The sequence below is a fragment of the Mustela nivalis genome (assembly GCF_964662115.1).
Source record: "Mustela nivalis genome assembly, chromosome: 4".
In the NCBI taxonomy this organism is placed as follows: domain Eukaryota; kingdom Metazoa; phylum Chordata; class Mammalia; order Carnivora; family Mustelidae; genus Mustela; species Mustela nivalis.
In genome coordinates, this window is record NC_139023.1 from 149,736,833 (window position 1) to 149,754,587 (window position 17,755).

General features: G+C 47.1%; 1 protein-coding gene across 10 annotated transcripts in view; it reads left to right on the plus strand.

Annotated features, from left to right (window-relative positions):
- HMBOX1 (homeobox containing 1) overlaps window positions 1-15,552 on the plus strand; it is a 194,177-nt gene extending 178,625 nt beyond the window's left edge. For 7 of the 10 annotated variants that reach the window (XM_082726890.1, XM_082726891.1, XM_082726884.1 and 4 more), the window contains one exon: window positions 1,341-15,552. In XM_082726890.1, the coding sequence (XP_082583016.1) occupies window positions 1,341-1,478 (138 nt within the window). In that variant the 3' untranslated portion in view covers window positions 1,479-15,552. The remainder of the gene's footprint in view (window positions 1-1,340) is intronic. The other 3 variants (XM_082726892.1, XM_082726893.1, XM_082726885.1) reach the window with 2 other exon arrangements.
- The last annotated feature ends 2,203 nt before the right edge of the window (window positions 15,553-17,755 follow it).

Here is a 17,755-nt window from a genome sequence, read left to right on the forward strand (position 1 = left end):
CACTGGATGGAATAATTCAGTCACCAAGAATGTGGGAATTTCCCCCCACATATCTCTGGACAGATTTCATTAAAATTGCCATAGGATTTAAAATTCATTTCTGTTTGGAATATGAAAAGGACGTATGATCTCTTCTGGATCCCAGCAGGGAAACTCTTGTTCTTTCCTATGGTATATAAACATCTCTTCCTGGCCCCTCAGTCAGCTCTTAAAAGTAGTCTGCCATATTCTTCCCTCTGCCAGCCATTTCACAGCCTCTCCTTACCAGCTTGAGCGCCGACGCTGCAGGAGTGCATGCAACCCCCTTTTAAACTGTGAAAATGGGAGTGAAACAACAATGCCCATAATTCCCAGGAGTTATCTTTTCTCTTTTTTAGGACTCTAAATCATAGCTCCACATTTTACTCAAGAAAATATTCTGTCTTTCTAATCAGGAACATTCCTGTTATTTTTTCAATCTACCCATGTAATGTAGGTGGATTATTTCCACCGTTTTTTTCCACATGCCCTAAGGGCAGCATATCCCATGATTTTTTTTTTTTTTTTTTCCCCAAAAGGGGCTTACCCTTCCCAAAGCTCTTTGATGCAGAGTTCCCCTGAAGATGTGACAGGTGAGAAATTTACCCATTATTTGTAACACCATCTTCAGGGCCTGACAAACATCCTGCAATGCCAGTTTCCTTCACAGCTTTTTGTGTAACACATTTAGCTGTGTGCCGAAGGAGAACTTCACACTCCCTTGCCACTTGCCCGGCATAGCAGCCTTGTAGCAGGAGAGCACCACACACTGTCTCCCGTAGCCATTTCCGGCTAGTATACTTTTCTCCTGCTGCAATTGAGAGGTTTTTGGTTTTTGGTTCTTTTATAAAATGCGTTTTTACCCATTAGATGTTGGTGTCTGTAGTTTAGTCTAGTTTTCTCAGTTCAGTAGAGAAGAACAATGAGGTCTGAATCCGTTTGTAAGAGTACCAGTCCAGAATTGAGTAGCTCACTAGTTAGGACTTCAATGACTAGTGCTATGTCTGTTGCAAACTAGACTGTTCAGATTTGATTAGCCTCACCAGCAGTCTTTCTGATAGAAGGAATCGAGTTCTCAGCAAGGAAGAAAATATTTTGGTGCTTTTTATTTGTTGAATCCTAAAAATGGCAATTGAAGGCCTGACCTATTTCCATTCAGTGTCTACTTAAATACATTTCACCTCTACTGTGTCATGAGCCCCTCCCCCACTGTTTCCTCCCACGAATGTTCTGCCTCCCCTTGCCCACAGCATGCCTTTCTGTGAGTTGGAGCATTTTGCCAATCCACTAGTAACATTTCTTTCTTATTTCTGCACGTCTAGGATGACAGCACTAGCCATAGTGACCACCAAGACCCCATCTCATTAGCTGTGGAAATGGCAGCAGTCAACCACACTATCTTGGCATTGGCCCGACAAGGAGCCAACGAAATCAAGACAGAGGCCCTGGATGACGACTGATCAGGGAGGGTTGAACAGGAGAAGTTAACTTAGTTTAGACGTAGCACCTTAGCAGACTTTCCTCGGTCCTTAACATGTGTTCTTACAGTATAACTTGCAGTTTCTTGTATGTCAGTTAGCCGTTAGGGTCTTGTTCTGTGAAGATGGCATGGTGCCCTCAGCCTTTGCATATACTCTCTCAGTATTAATTCCCAGTAAATTATAACCAACCAACCAACCAAACTTCCCTCTCCCAGCCCCTGAGGCTAGAAAACCTTGCTGCTCTGTCTTAGCATTCCAAGAAAGTGCTTCCAGGTATTTAGATAGCCCTCGGTTCTCTACTATTAGGCTACGTGTAAGACCTTGGGTACCTTTAGATTCCTGTTACACTAGTCTGTACCCTTTTCCTTCCCCAAGACTGATAGGATGCAAGCTGAGGTTGTGTGGCCCAGGATTGACAGACACCATTTGGGGAGTATCCGCAGAGTAAAAGGAACACTAGCATTCCCACTCAGCGTGGGAATCACTGATTTCCAGCTGCAATAAGCCGTGCCTCATAATAGTCACACTGTGGCTAGATTATACTTCTTTGGGTGCTGTGCTAAGAATGTCCATGGAAAAACTTGATCTCAAATTTTGGTTGATGTTAACATGCCTGACACAGACATCCTTTCCTCTCACAAGCTGTGTGACTTAGTAGATAAAATACTGCCTTCTGCCTTTGGGACCATGATTCAGACAAACAAAAAGATAAAAAACAAAAGTCATTAAAAAAAAAACAAACAAACAAACCCAGCTTGAGAGCATTGGAAAAAAACATGAGCTGAATGTCTAATGGATGTTAAGTCCAGTTCTCAGAACCACTGTACGTTGCGTGGCACAGGTGTGTGCCTGCGTGGAAGAGTGCTGGAGGCCATCATGGACGCTGCTCTGCCTCCTGTCTGTGTCCCCTTTCCCTGCTACCAAAAAAAGTCTTTCAAGGATGGAGCTAAGGTCACAAATGAGTGAATGAACTTCCAGTCTTTGTATCCATTAACTGAAGCCCCCTCAATACGAGAGGTTGATAGAGGACTTTAGAGCGGGATTATGCTGGCTGACTATCACAAATGCAAATACTTTCCTAAATAGGAGCAGAAAAAAGCAGGGGACAGTTGCCACTTACGCGGTGGGTCTTCTTCGATACAACGTGATGTGACTGCTTTGGTGTTCTCTTTACTCTGTCCTTGTAGAGGTGTGAAAAGCTATATTGCTACAGGCAATTTATTTAATAATTGGAAGCCATATTGATAATGGATGTGGTAATATTTGTAAAGTTTAATCTACTTTAAGCGGCAGTAACTAATGGAATTTTTTTCCTTGATCACATATGTAGCACTTTTGTTACTTTTTAAAGATATTTATATTTGATAAATCTTTTTTTCATTTTGAGAACTCAAAATACCAAACAGTGAACTTGCGTTATAAAGTCACCCTGTGATCACCTTGTCATCTAGTAGCAAAATGATGAACTATTCATGCATCAAAGAAAATTACATCTGCTGGCCTTGTATGAAAATGATCTCTTGGCATCCTGATTAAATGACACACTGTCACTGTGGGGAAGAGGAGACCGCCTTCGATGTAGCGGCTGAGGGTGCGTCTGAAGGAGGCATGCCTGCTGTATATTTTCTGCCTCATTCCATCTCCTTTCTGCGCACGGTAAAGCCTTGTTTAAAGGGGGATGTGGGGCTGGCTGTTAACCAGGACTTCTGACTTGTTGTCCATTACCTGAGAACGATTTCTAAGGTGGAAGAAAGGTGCCATTTCCTTACCTCCTCACCTCTCCTCCACTATCGGCCTAAAACCACTGAGAGAGAGACTGACTGACTTCTTTGTTTTTCCCTTCCTCATTAGTGAAATAGTAAATATCCACAAGTTTTTAGCTGGTCTGTCTCCATTTAAGGCACGTGCTGACAAGGTCTTCTCCGTATCCGTTCATTCTGCTTGGGCCAGTGTGCGGAGGCCTTTGAGAGGGCATGAAGATGCTGCCTTATATGGGTCTGTGACTTTTAGGAGCTTTGGGCAGGGACCGGGCCTGCTCTTGGTTGTGGATTTCGGGCAGAAAATGTATATGCTTCTTCCAAGAACTGAAGTAAAATGGGGTAGTCTTTTCTGTTTTACCGTATTACTTGAACCAACAAATTGAAGAGTAGCATTTGTTATTCTCAGGAATGATCCCCTGCTCATTTTCTTTCTTGGTGTGTTTGACATTTTATTTCAATTAGGAGATTATGTTATCTTTCTTTCCTTTTATATTACATAGAAGAAATATAACATATTGTATCTTTCCATTTCGGTGGAATTTTGTCTGCTTATTCTCGGTTGACTCAGAAAGAAAAGAAGAGAGAAGACTATACTGTCTGACAAGCCACATCCATGATTTATTGTAAGGAGATTATTATAATTGATAGCTTCTTTATGATGGGATTGCTGGTATCATTTGTTCTTGCTGGTCTTTTTAAAGAAACAGACTCAAACTGTTAAGACAGCTGCAGTTTCTAAAGAAATACAGTGATTGCCAGAGAAGAGCTAAAAGGTTTCATTGTTTTAAGGCCTTAAGAAAGAAAAAAAAGCTTCAGTGAATAAAGGAGAGTCAGTATTTATGAAAGCAGTACTGAGCCCTATCTGGCGACCTGGAAAAAGTGGAAGAACGTGTCTACCAATGCAGGATAGCCTTATCCTGGGTTCAGTAGGAACAGGAGGAAGGAAGCTTTCATCCAGAATTCATCTTTCAATTGAAGAAGATGGCTGGCCTGCTCTGAAGACCCGCTGCCTTACATATAAGTTTTGCTTTTTCACCAAGAGTGAAAATGTAGGTCTTTGGGGCCTAGATTTAAATCTACCGTGGTTGATTTATTTTTGCTTTGGGGTCTGTTTTGTTTTGTTTTGTTTTTTGACACCAGGTTGAATTCTGTCTTGTCCAGGCTACCTTAGTTCTTAAATGGCATATAGAGTTGCCACTGTCTGATTTGTAATATCTTTGGCTAGTGAATTTATTTTCTTAAGCTTTTTCAGGTTTGGTGATATTTAAATAGAAACCCTAAACTGCGCTCTTACTGAAGGGGAAAGAGCCAGGCTCTTAAAAAAATCGCGTTCTGTGCTTTTTGGTTGTTGTATCCCTCTTCTCTTACTCCATACTGTTCTTCCCTCGGGCCCCAGAGGACTGTTTCAGGACTGCTCTTTCCTCATGAGGAAGACCGGAGGGGTGAGGAGGATGGGGAACCTTGTCGGCAGTTCCTGTAACTTGTCTGTTACTATTTTTAAAAGACACTTTTGTTGAATTACTCTAGTCACATGGGTAAGCTTCCTACTCCTCTTACAACACAGCCTTACAAAGGGACCTTCGAAAGATGGACCATCCTAGTGAGACTCCTGCCTTCTGTTGATGACCCTAACGCAAGATGAAGGCCAGGGAGGGCAGTACAGTACACTCTTAGCTGATACCTTCTGGTACTGTCAGTACCAAATAGACATTTTGGTTTATTTCAGGTTTATTTCAGCAAAGCTTGTAACTAATTGTTGAGTACGCCTTACGGCAGTTTTCTTCACAGTCTCAATCCTTTAAAGTGGTTGATAGTTATCTAGGGAATCTGTCCACTTATCTAGGGCATCTGTCCAGTTCCCGTACCCTGTCCTTGGGTGGGACAGCCCCAGCCCCCATTCTCCTGTTATTCCTTCACAGGAAGAAAGTTCCTGAATAGGAAGACCCCTTTAAGGTACCTTTCACTCTGGCTTAGTAGAGGTGACCCCCTAAAAAGATGTGAGTGAGTAAGCAGTTCATCACCATTAGAAGTGTGCAAATCCAGTATCCCAGTTCCTGGTAGATTAGGATGGCAGGCAGTCCGGTGACCAGCAGTACCACTGTTGGGGCCAGATATCCACCATATATTTTTTACCTCAAAGGGGACAACTCATGAAGAGCTCATTCATACACTTGTTTCAGTTCTCCCTGTTTGGCCTTTGTCTTCACAAACTTTGCTCCTAGATTCCAAACAGAGGCACCAGGTGTAAATAGACTCATTTCTTCAGGAATCTCCAGTGGCTTTGTCTCCTCCTGTGAACAGTTCCTCCTCCATTTGCCTCTTGGTTTCCAATACTAAGGCCTCATCTTGAGCTGACATCTGTGCTCGGATTTCATGTTCCACAGTAGGCAGAGTAGGTGGGTGTGGTCCTCTCTTCACACAAACACTCCGTCCTGTCTTGCAGGCCATCCTTTTGACCAGCTACATATTCTACTGACCAGCTGCATTATCTCTGCCCATAACAGTGGAAATAATCCCTTCTTCATATACAATCCTCCCACCCCTGTCCTAAAAATGTGAACTTCAAGTCCTTACTCTCTTGGTCTTAAGAAGGGTTTGGGTAGAAGCAGTCTTCCCATTTAAGTTGTGGCTCTGCCTTTTAAAATTGCTTTTTTGTCTTTTCTTGTTCAGAGAACAACTGGAGTATTTTCTCCCCAATGAGTCTCAACAGATTCTTAGGCAATAATTTTTCTTGTTATTGATGATCTTGTGCTAAGTAGCACTCTACACTGAATAGTCCTGACCTTTCACGTTGTGTGTTGGTTTTCTGTGTTAATCTCCGTCCGTGATTTAAATCTTAGGTCAGAGTGATGATAGGTTTTGTCATTTTGTTGTTGTGATTATTAGTAATGTTTTACTACTGTATTCATTGGGGCTGCATTGAGACCAGCCAAATCCATTTATAGCTTTACTGAGCCGGATTTGTTTGTCAGGATTTCCCAAGCGGAAGTTGGGCGCACTGACCAGCTCTGCTGGTGGCGTCTGTGTGGGAGGATAGGGACGAAGTGCGGGGATGCACTGGGGCAGGGGTGGGAATTACACATTGAAAACATTCCTTTTTGTGTGCTCTCTAAATAGCAAGGATGTTTACTCAGGATTCAGGGATCAGTTGTCAGCCATACTGCATTTGGCTAACTGAGCTGCATGCCCTGGAAACCCTCTTCCTGTTTCTTAATTTCCGGATTGTCTACTTTACATTACTTCATTTCACCCAAGTTTTCCAGTTTGAAGATACTGCACCATAATGAGAACATGAGGTTTTCCCAGGGAGGCAACTATGAGTGGCCGGGTCATCCTATGAAGATTTCGCTGACCGTAGCCTATTGTCAGAGGCCCTTTTTTTCCAGCACCACCGTCTCCTTCCTTATATGCTCTTTTCAAAAGATGACTATCACTTAAGAGGAAAGATTTCTTTACCACTCTCAGGAGAACTACCCTACTGGGGTGGTGGGAAAGGCTTTTTAACTGCATCGGACCTACAGATCCCTTTCTGATTACAAAAACTCCTCTCACAAACCTGGTTATGTTCAGAAAAGCTGTTCTTAATTCTCTTTACTTATAAGCTAAAAATGATAAGCTCCTGCTTTTGCCGTCTTAGAGGACCCATCAGTGGTTGACTCACTCTGAAGTGCAACTTTGTTCCTACTGATGGATGTTCAAAAGCTGGAAGTTCATAAACTGTGAGGTGTCTACATCAGTTTCATTATTCTTTCTTGGCAGAGGTGAGAAGCGGCAGCAAAGAGAAAGCTAACGATCTGAGAAGTCCGGTTTCCTATAACATTAGTTTTCCTTTGTAATTAAGAGGGAAGTAGATATGGTGGAGAAGAGAAGGAAACTCTGGCCACACCAAAAGATCTTATATCCTGTTCTTACCGTCACCGAGGACCTTGAGGATATAGTAGACGCCATGTGTAACAAATGTGCAGATCACTGGACTTTTTTCTTTATACCATGCTTCACGTGACACCTGGGGCCAAGCAGTGAGTAGAACTAAATCGATTGCATTCACGTGAAGTCCGACTTGCATTGTACACCACTGACCATTAACCGCCACATTCCACGCCCGTTAGCTCCTTAGCCAGCACAGCGCCCTAACAGCAAACAAGGAAGCATCTGCAGGAGGCTTTGCCTTGCTTTCCTGACGTCCTTTTTACTTGGCAAGTTTGGGGATTGAGTTGGACAGCAGTACTGTGCCCTCCTGTGGGTGTCTGAGCCCCACGGTGTGGTGGCATGGGGCAGCTGTTGAGTGTGACTGGTCGCTGAGGCTGACCTGAAGAGGGCGTATGCTCATAGCTCGGCTCCCAGTTCGGACATCTCCCGGGTGCCACTCCCCTAACTCCATTTGCATTTTCTCTTTTAATGAACATGGCTCTGTACATCCATAATTAACTCTCAAATTCACATTGGTGTGCTGTGATCAAATGAAGGTTTGCCTGAATCCTTTCAAATTGTAACCATGGTAATTGAGGGGGGTGGCACAGAATGAATATATAAAAATATAATGACAATTGTTCTGAATGACTGAGTGTCCTCCTGACATGTAATTAGCTGTTTTAGCAAGATGTAGATTGGCATGGTCATAATTAAAAGGATTTCTGTCCTTTATGTGATTGGAAATGGCAGATCTCCCATTCCCTGTTCCCTTTTAGCACTAATGCTCCCAAGAACATTTGGAACAGCAACTCAGTAAACTAAAATAATGACATGGTGTTCGTGTCCTCTCCTTAGTGAAAGAGAAGGATTTGGAGTTATTTCAGCTTCAAAATGGAAGCCTTTGCTGTTGCTCCCCATTTGACTTCTACATGATTTGAAACCTCTTTGTCTCACGTCCAGTTTCAAACTGCTTCACCTTTGGCAGAAACTCCAGTCAGAATCCCAAACTGAGTCGGCCCCTGACAAGGCCTCCGCGACTCTGTCTGACTTGCTAGCCCACTAGCGTGCAGTGCAGCCTAACTTGCGGATATTCACTGCTTAATGGGCTCCCTGGGGTTTTAATTCTTTCCCTGGTTACTTGGTGTTTCCTTTGTCACCATCAGAAAGCATCAGATGGAAATTTACACATTTTCCTCATTGGATCCTAGGATGTTCGGCCAGCATGACACAAACACATGTGAACACATATGGGCTGTAAACGGTTCTGTGGCGTAATTGGAGTACTGATTGGCAGCGTCCTGAGGTTACGGGGCGTACATGTGTTCCCCCACACAGCTCTCACATGGCAGCCACCAACTTCCTTGTACTGGCAGCCTTTTCTTAGCCAGGGTTTTCTCCATTATTCTGCCAAGACGGTGGGATTGTCTCCCTAGCCCTTCCAAGTCCATGTTCTTTTTCTCTCCCTTCTACTTCTCTTCCTTTCTCTTCATACACCTCGTCCCACCCACTGACGTTGGGTGGCCTGGACGCCTTCCACAGTCTCCTGCCCCAGATGTCTGCTCTTTTCCCCGCTGAGACCTCCCACTGGACCGGAGCTGCTTTGTCTTTATCTAGCCTTTCCCTAGAATGTGCTTTTGGCTCTTTTTCCATCACTTGCAGAAGTCTTCATTCAGTTATATCAAGAGTCAGTCTATGCAAAACCAGCACCCAGCATCGTACCAAGTGCTTCATTCCCATGTGGCTCCTGGCTATGATCACGAGCCTGGCCCACTGAACCCTCCAGCATTGGTTAGTAACCACTGAGAAAATGTGGCTCTTGCTTTTGTTCGTATTTTGCTGCTTAGCCTCATACAAACCTTTTCCCTGGTCCACAGCTCAGAAGGGATCCCAACCAAACGCTAAAGTGTTTAGTTTGATGAAAATGCTGAGGTAGGCTGCTTCTCTATAACTGTTCTCTCCCCCTGTCCACAATCTGTCTGTCTGTCTGTCTCTCTCTCACACACACACACACAATTTGGGAAAAGACTGCCTTGGGGTCTTTTATTCGTGTTCCCCTCAAAAATACCTCCAAATATATAGTAGTTGGGCTAAATCAGGAAAAATGCCATTAAAAGTTCTTATTCAGTGCTTCTCTACCTAGATGATCTTAAAGGGACTTTCAGCCCCACCCAACATGCCTACCTTCAAGACACATTTGGTGTCTTTGAGACTTTTCTGTGGGATCCTGTCAGTCTTCTGACAGTTGGAATGATCGTGGATTTATGACCCCAAAGAGCAGAGTATCTCATCCCTTATTTTCCCAGCTGCTGAAAGATAACTATCTCCATTACAATTGAGAATCTGTCTTAAGATTTGCAATTCTGAGAACCGACTAGATGAGTATAATTCTGTGATTTGTGAGACCTGCATTAAAACAGCCAGCAGAACATTCTGATTACCTGCTTACATTCAAAGAAAATAGAATTATCACTGCAGTTAAAACCTTCTAACACAATCTACTGTTTGAGGGATCAAAGTAGTAGATGCGCTGCTTAAGGAATGGCTCTACTAAGAAAGAACCGGAGTTGGCAAGACATCTCCCTCCCCAGGTGTTTCCAGAGGCCACTTCAGTGATTCAAAACACCCTCCACCATAAATGCCGGTACCACCAGCAGTCCCCACTAAAAAGAAAAACAAAACCAAAAAAGAGAGCCAACTCACCAAGATCCGTGAAAACGGAGGTAGGACTTAGCCTTGAAATACATATTTTGAGGAAGAGAATACCCGGAGTTGCTCTTACAAGAAAACAGAGTAAAGACGTTGTTCTAAATCATGATGCGACAAGAGACAAACATTCAGACCTCCTGAAGTATTCAGAGCTCATGATAATAGCTGCTGACATTTACTGAGCATGTACCGTGTGCCCAGCACTGTGCTGAGTGGTCTGTCTCGTTTATTCTTGAAGATTCACAGACCCCACACTGAGTGGTACCACCTTAATGGAGAAGAGTGAAATCTCCAGTTGCTTCTTTCATCTTCGTAGGATGTTCATTGGAGAATGGACCAGAGAGTCTGCCTGGCATTGCCCTGAGTGAAATCACTGCATTTAATCTGTTTTGTTTTCTCAACGACCACACTGGATAATTCTCACCAGCCCCCTCTCCCAATGCTATCATCTCTCCCTGCCCTGCATTCCCTCTGACCCTGAACTGGTGCTACCGTGATGGTCTAGACACTAGAGCACCCCTTTCTCTTGGCCTTTCTCCTTGTTTAGTGATGGTGATGGAAATACAGTGACCTCAGGGAGGCTCTGCAGCTATAATGTGAAACCTCTTGTTTCAGGCATCCTGTCTCCAGAAGGCAAATGTGAGGTCCTGCCTTTTTGGGGAGAAGAAACAGTACAGCTATCTCATCTGTGTCTTGTGGAGAAGTCGAATTTACTAGCACTCCTTGGGTGTAGTTCTAGTTAGTTGAGGCAGAGGATATTAAAAATCTCACACACTTCCTGTTTTCTCTCTGTTTAGCTCTTCAAGCATCTTCATAATGCCTGTTACTTTTAGGCATCCTGCTTCTGCACAGAAGTGTTTAGCTCAGCCATTCCAACTCATTCTGCTGTCATGTCCATCACAGTCATGAGAGGCAGTGGTGGGGCTGAGCCAGTAGGAAGTTCTGGGACTCTGGTATTCATGTCTGCCCTGCATGGAGACAAGTACAGATTTGGGCTCAGCATAAGAACTTTCTCATAACCACAGCCTGGCACGGGGCCGAGCCACCTCGGAGTTCAGGTGGCAGCTCAGTGACTACTGTCAGGGGCATGGGCTCCAAGCTGACCTGAGGATGGGACTGAAATGCCATGTTTCTCTCCCCGTCGCTTCTCTGACACTTTTCCTCTTGCAAATAAGCGGTTCTCAGGAACTGACTGTCCCTCTCTCTTCTCATCCACTCTCTCATGTCCTAGACATTCTTGAAGCCCAAGAGAGTGAAGTCCGCCCTGGAGGAGAGCCCCCCATTGCCGTGGCCCTGTGAGTGGATCCACCAAGTTGACACCTTGGGATTGGGGTCCCCAGGAATAGGTACTTTGTTTCATTAGCTGGCCCATGGGGTTTTTTGGTTATCTATTCCCCACCAAAAAACAAACAAAAAGCAAAACAAAAACAAAACAAACCAGAACCCCCACCCCGATGTGAAGAACAAGGTATGCGTGCCTTCCATGTAGTTCTTGATCCAGGTGTGGCATCTCTGGTGGCAGCTGGGTGCCACTGAAATCTTGGAATGGAGACACTAACTCCGTCCTGGGAAAGAGCACATGACTCTTAACCAAGCAGTATACGTGGGAGAGATGAGTCACCAGATTTGTGTTGCCTTGTCCAGTTTCCCATCACTTCCAGGTCAAGCCAAAATTTCAGCCTTGTTTTCTGGCTTCCTTTAAGCCCAGAAACTACTCCCCTTTTGTTGCTTTACTGGAACTAAGAGCCCAGCATAAACTTAGGAGGGTCGTTTTTCCACTTCATCATTCATTGAAGCTATTAAACTGGAAAGAAAACGACATTAGTGCTGTATTAGTGTAAACAGCAGCCACTCTAGTGATATTACATTGAACTCTTTTGTTTTTATGCCAGATTCATAGGCGGGGTAGGCAGTGCGGACATTAGTGGAGTGGATTGAACAAAGGTGAGAGCTCTGCCACAGGCTCCTTGCAAGAGCATTATTATTAGTGATTTGCCTTGAAAACCACATTTCTGTATGTTAGAGTCAGTGAGCCCCTTAATCCTGCATCTCTGAAAATGGGCACCACAAAACCAAAACCAAAGTTCTTGGGGGCAGGGGTGGGGGGTAGGGAGCTTCTACCTTCGAGCGTCAGCATCTCTGGCAAGGCTTTTCTTTACTGCTCACTGGTTTTGCCAGAACACTCTTTTCAGAAAGGGCCTTTTCTTTTCCTCGTAGTTTTCCTCACACAGATAACAGAAAGCAGGCCCGTGCAGTCCTGTGGCCATGAGTCTAGAGCAGGCCGTCCCGACTTCCCACACACCTGCTCTCCCCCATCCATTCGCCCTGGTCTGCAGAAACAAAAGAGCAGAGCCCGTGCCAGCCCGGCCCTGGTTCTTCAGACTCACCCAGGCTGCAGGGGGGGGGGGGGCCTCCCCTGCCAGAAGATAGGGGGAACATCCTCGTTGCCTCTCCTGAAAGAGCCCACAGCCTTCTCTGATTCCCCTTGGGCTCCCCTCCTTCCCTTCCACGGCCATAGTCACCGTTGGGTATGCGGGACCTTCCAAGAATACATTTCTAGTTACGTTTTTTAAGTGCCTAAGCAAGTTACAGACCTCTGGAACCTGCCAGAGAGTCAGCCTGTGCCCTGCCCCCACCCCTTCCCCACCCTGCACTTAGCCCCCAGGGACGGGGGCAGATAGCTGCCCCTCTCCAGGGTCCCCGGCGTTCTGCAGGCAGAACAACTGCTAGGGCAAGCTGGTGGGCAGGGCGACATCATCAGTGCCCCCGCAGGCTGGCTTGTCACTCTTTCCTGTGCTGCTTTTTAGGGATGTCTCTGTTGGTGTGGGCTTCCAGTCTTGGCTCATCGAGAATGTTCAGGAGCCCGCTCTTCGAGGTCTACAGCTCCTGAGTGGGGAAGATAGGGGAGAGCAACACAGCCACAGAGCAGAATTCAGTCTGTCTTTGTCCTCAGCTGGAAAATGCACCCAGATCCAAGAGAGCAAAGAGTCAGATAATCACAGTTAAAAACACCATGATTCATTTGCCATCATTAATCACTGGAACCCTGGCTGCCTCTCCCTGTCCTCACACTAGATTTGAGGGATCAGGGCGTCTGCTCTCAAGGGCTCAGAAGGGCCATCATTGCTGGGGGTGAAGCAAGATCAGAGGTGCATCTTTGAAAATGTGAGTTATTTGTTTGCTTCTTTTTTAAAGTAATTGAAGTCTGACCTAAATTCGGGGCCTTTATTATGTGGTGGGTGTAGGACGGATTATTTTGTGACTGCACTCTTCACATCACGGCACTAAGCAGCGCTCAGATGATTTGCTGGTGCATTAGAAAGTTTTTGCAAAATGGACAAATCCATACCCAGGCACTTTATTTTCATTAATAATCCAGCGTTTTTGTTCAGACAATGTAATAACCCAAACGGTGGGCATTCACATTTAACAGGTATGGGCAGATTTGCCAGAGGAAGTCTTTGGATTTGAATAGAGAAGGGAGGCGGGTTGATGAAAGTGATCCCAGTGGGAGACCACTGCATTGGTGGTGACCAGAGGGAGCTGCTGCTGAGGGCGGCAGCCAGCCCGGGATGGGGCCGCGATCTGTTGCTCCGTCCCGCAGACGCTGGTGTGGGCAGCGCCCCCGAGCGCTGGTCAGTTGCCCCAGACGCGCGTGCAGGGGGGGCCGCGGGGGCGCGGGGAGGCGGCCGTGCGCTGCGGCGCCGGGTTGAAGAGGCCCGCTTGCTTCTCCATTAACTGGACCCTGCTCCTGCACCCGCCGAGTGCTGGGGGCTCATCCCCGTTGCGGAACCACGTGCAGCTCTGTCTGCCTGTTCGTGGTGGGGGTGGGAGCGAGCTGGCACAGCAGGTTATAAAACGGAAAGTGGGTTTGACAGTCGTAATCTGATCAGATACCATGGACCAGATGCCTTGGGACCGCCTGAAAGTCTTTAGCGTCCACCAAATACTCGAGTATCTGCGACGGGCTGTGTGGGGTCCCTACCAGATGGGTATGGGGGCAGAGCGCCCCCTTCCCTGCCTTGGCCGTCGTGTGTCTTAGTCTTTGTGTTTCCCTTTGGCGTCTCCTGGTCTCTGTCCCCCATCTTGTGCACCATGTGTCCCTGAGGGGAGTCGCACCTGTGTCTGAGTCTGCTGTAAGGTGTTCAGTCTACCTCAAGGGGTCATCATGGTCAACTCTGTCCCATAGCAATCCTCTGACATCGCCACACACACTGGAATGTATATCTGCCCCTGGCCCTGCCTTCCCTGTCGGTAACCTCCTGACCCCATCTTTCCTGTAATCACCACAAACTCCTAGTGCAAATTGGATGCTGCTTTAAATGTGAAAACAATTGTTCAAAAGCTATAAAACCTGAATGAAAGCTAAAGCTGAATTTATAAGCCTTGTTGCATATGAGCCAAAAGTGCAAAAAGCTCTATATAATGAACTAACCTGCCACTCGTATAAATATAAATATATATAAATATATTAAAATCAGACTGTTCTACAAAATTGTGTATTTGTATTTTTGTGTACGTACAATTTTCTGCTAAGCAGAAGGAGGATGTAGTATAGGATGCTGTGAGAAGAGATTTGGTTTAATCCTATTTCTTTGTTACTTATTTTTGTTAACATCAGATGCCTGTCTTTGTCTTCTATGTGTATGACACTGTTTGGAAAGTTGCAGTATCTCTCTTCCTTAGGTCCAGAGTCCAACAGAGAATGAAATCTGGGGTTTAGAGAGTTGTCCAGGCCACCAAACATGGAGAAGTGGACAGAGCTTGGCCCTCTCCTGCCCAGGGGCTGCTTGCGGTCCTGAGGCAGCAGTGAGGCAGGGCACGGCCTCTGGGAAGCTGAATCTCACTTCTAGAAAGCAACTTCCAAAACAAAGGACTGTCCGATCTCTCTAACATAAGGCTCCACCGGGTCCCTCAGGGAGAGGTGCAGGACCTCTCAGTTCTGGGCAGACTTCTGGCCCAGAAAGGAGCAGGGGTCTCTGCCCAGCTCGCTGGCTGTCCCTGGGCTCTGTGTCCCTCTTCCGAGTAGTTGCTGCCTTTTTCAGACCAGGTTACCAAAATGCCTCCCCTCTGCCGAGCTGCTGACGCTTCATCACCCAGACCTCCAGCCCCAGTTCCCTGGAGCATCTCGGAACCCACTTTCCCGGTGCTAACACACAAGAGGGGGGTAAAGTGGTTGCCAGTAATGGCCAGAAACCAACCATCTGAGAGGCCAGGCTGGAAGACAAGCTCTGTGCGCCAGGGCAGTCGCCTTTCCCCCGGGGGAAGCGTTGGGCACCCCGGGCCTGGGCCCCACCCCTGCTGCCCACCCACCTCTCAACCCCAAGGCAGTCCCTCTTGGCGTGAACCTTGTCTAGGGAGAGCGATACTGCACCTTCACCTGTGGGACTCATATTTATAACAATGTGTAATGACTGTAGCAAAAAGCCCTTGTTTCTAGATGTAAATGGTCAAAGAAACAAGTGCTCTATTGTATTGATTAAAAATAGTTCAAATGAGTCCTGTATCATTGTATCTCCTATTCTGGATTAGTGCCTTTTGGACAGTAGACTGTTCTGTAATTAAAATGTAGTATACTGCTTTTTTGTACAGTTTTGTTTTAATAAAACTTTTTTTTAATTTGTGTTTATTTTAGTATTGTACCTATTAGAGAATAAAACGTATAACTGAACAAAGACTGGCCGGATTTCTTTGGGTAAGGAGGGTCACCTGGGAAGCGCCTCGACACTCACATAGAGAGGGGCAGCCGCGTTCTGTTTCAGACATCGGTGCCTTTGCTTTAAAAAGCAACTGGTGCGCCCGGAGACCCAAGGATGCCTGGCAGAAGTCAAACACTGCCTGGTGAGAGGGAATGCCACCTGCTCACAAAAGGCCCCGAGTCCATCCATCCACTTCCTCTGGAACCTCCTTCTCTGTTTGGGTGTGTCCACCGTGGGAGCGGCTGTGCCTCTCCCCAGCTGTGCTGCCCCGTGGTGCCCTCACGCAGGCCCCAGCCTCCTTCCCTCTCCTCCCTTCCCACCAGCTTCCCCCAGCCCAGAACCACTGCGGTCCTAGCAGCTTCTCCACCGCTGGGACCGCAGCCTTTTCCTTTCTTGGGTTGAGTGGTGAAATCCCACACACCTTACCTCTCCCACGCCAGGCCACATCCCAAGCACCTAGTTTTCTTAAAGGAGCCATCTTTCCTGGGGCTTCTTGACCTTTAGCAGTGAAAAATGAAATCAAAGAAAGCTGAAGCTTCTTTGTGTTTCTTTAAAGACTTATCCGGGACTCAAGGACCACGTGCCCGAGCCCCCTCTTACCCAACAGACTCAGGTTGATTTGCTTTACTCCTCCTCAGAGAAAGCCTAAGAAGTAAATGGTTTTCTTCCCATAAATACATCATTGGAAAAGGCTCTGCTGAATTTTAAGTTGCCCCGCAATCCTAAGTCACAAGTGGAGGTGGGCGGGAGATGGGGGCGGGAATGCCGAGAACCATCTTCCCCTCACGCTCCTCTGTTTGGGCCCAGACTGCTCTCTGCTTCCTTCACACCCGCCTGCCCAGCGATACCCCCTCCCAACTTCTCTCCTCTGAGACCTGCAAACACACCATACTGGAGGGAACCCCCTCAGCCCCTACCGCCCTTCCTGCCGACCCCGTGCCCTCTAGACCCGGCTGTGGGGCTCGTCTCATCACTTGTCTGCACTGCTTGCTGCATGAGACCTGGTGCAGGACAAGGACACAAGTGTTCACTGAGTGACTCAGCGAGTGACTGACTGAACGAACTAAATGGGACGTGTCCACTGGAGCCCGTTTTCGGGTCTGCACAACTGAAACAAGCCCATCGCCTCAGGCAGACCAAGAAGGTCTCTCCTCATCTCAAGAAAACGAGTAGCAGCTCGAAAAATGAGGATTTATCCTAGGAGCTAGATCAGTTCTACATTCAGACTCCTGCCTCAGAGCAGGGCAGCTCCTGGCTGCCAAATTTCTGTCATAATTTGGCAGTACTTTCTCTGAGAACAACTCTTTGGCACTTATGAATATAAACAACTCCTGCAAACATGTGCCCTGACTGGTGGCCACCACCAATCGGGCCTCTCCATCTGCAAGGACATTTACATCAGCTGAGGGCCACGCAAGTGGCGGGTGCAGGGCTGCCCATGAGTCGGCTCCCTGGGGAAACAGCACCCTGGGCTGGCCTTGTCCCTGTCTGGTGCCGGGCTGCGCTCAGGGACCTCAAGTTGGTCCCCGCAGGCCATCTAAGAGGAGACCTGCTCCCCCCTGCCCAGGTCGGAGGGGCTGGACCCACCACCCCGACCAAGTGCCATTGTGAACCATGCTGGGTGATGACTTGAGCCTCGTCCTGATGGGGACAAGCAGGAGTCTACAGAGAACACTGGGTTCCGCAGCCTGTGGGGATGCGGCCCAGCCCTGCTAGGGTCCACAACTATCACCACCTTCCCAGAACTGCCTGTGCAGCCATGGAACACATCCCCAGCTCCCTAGCTGGGGGTCTGATGTGAGGTCGAGCTTGTAGATCAAGGCAGTGGGGCCCTGGCCTGAGCACTGGGACATCCTGCTCCAGAGAAGCGGCCTGTCCCAGCACCTCCCCAAGATCCCCCAGGCCAGCTGCCTCCCAGTTGCCCAGAAGCTCCCATTACCCGGGGTCAAAGGCAACCCCAAAGTTTCCACTGGTTCTTCAGTCTGAACCACAAAGAGCAGAGGGGCCGGAGACATGCGCTCAGGGACCTGTTGTCTCCCTGAACCTCCCTCTTCTAGCCTCAATCTTGAAAAGCCCTGGACCCAGGCCATCCCTTGCCCTGTGGGACAGGCTACAATGAGCGCAAACACCACCACGTCTGGGTTCATGGAAGGAAAGGCAACAAGACCAACCTCAGACA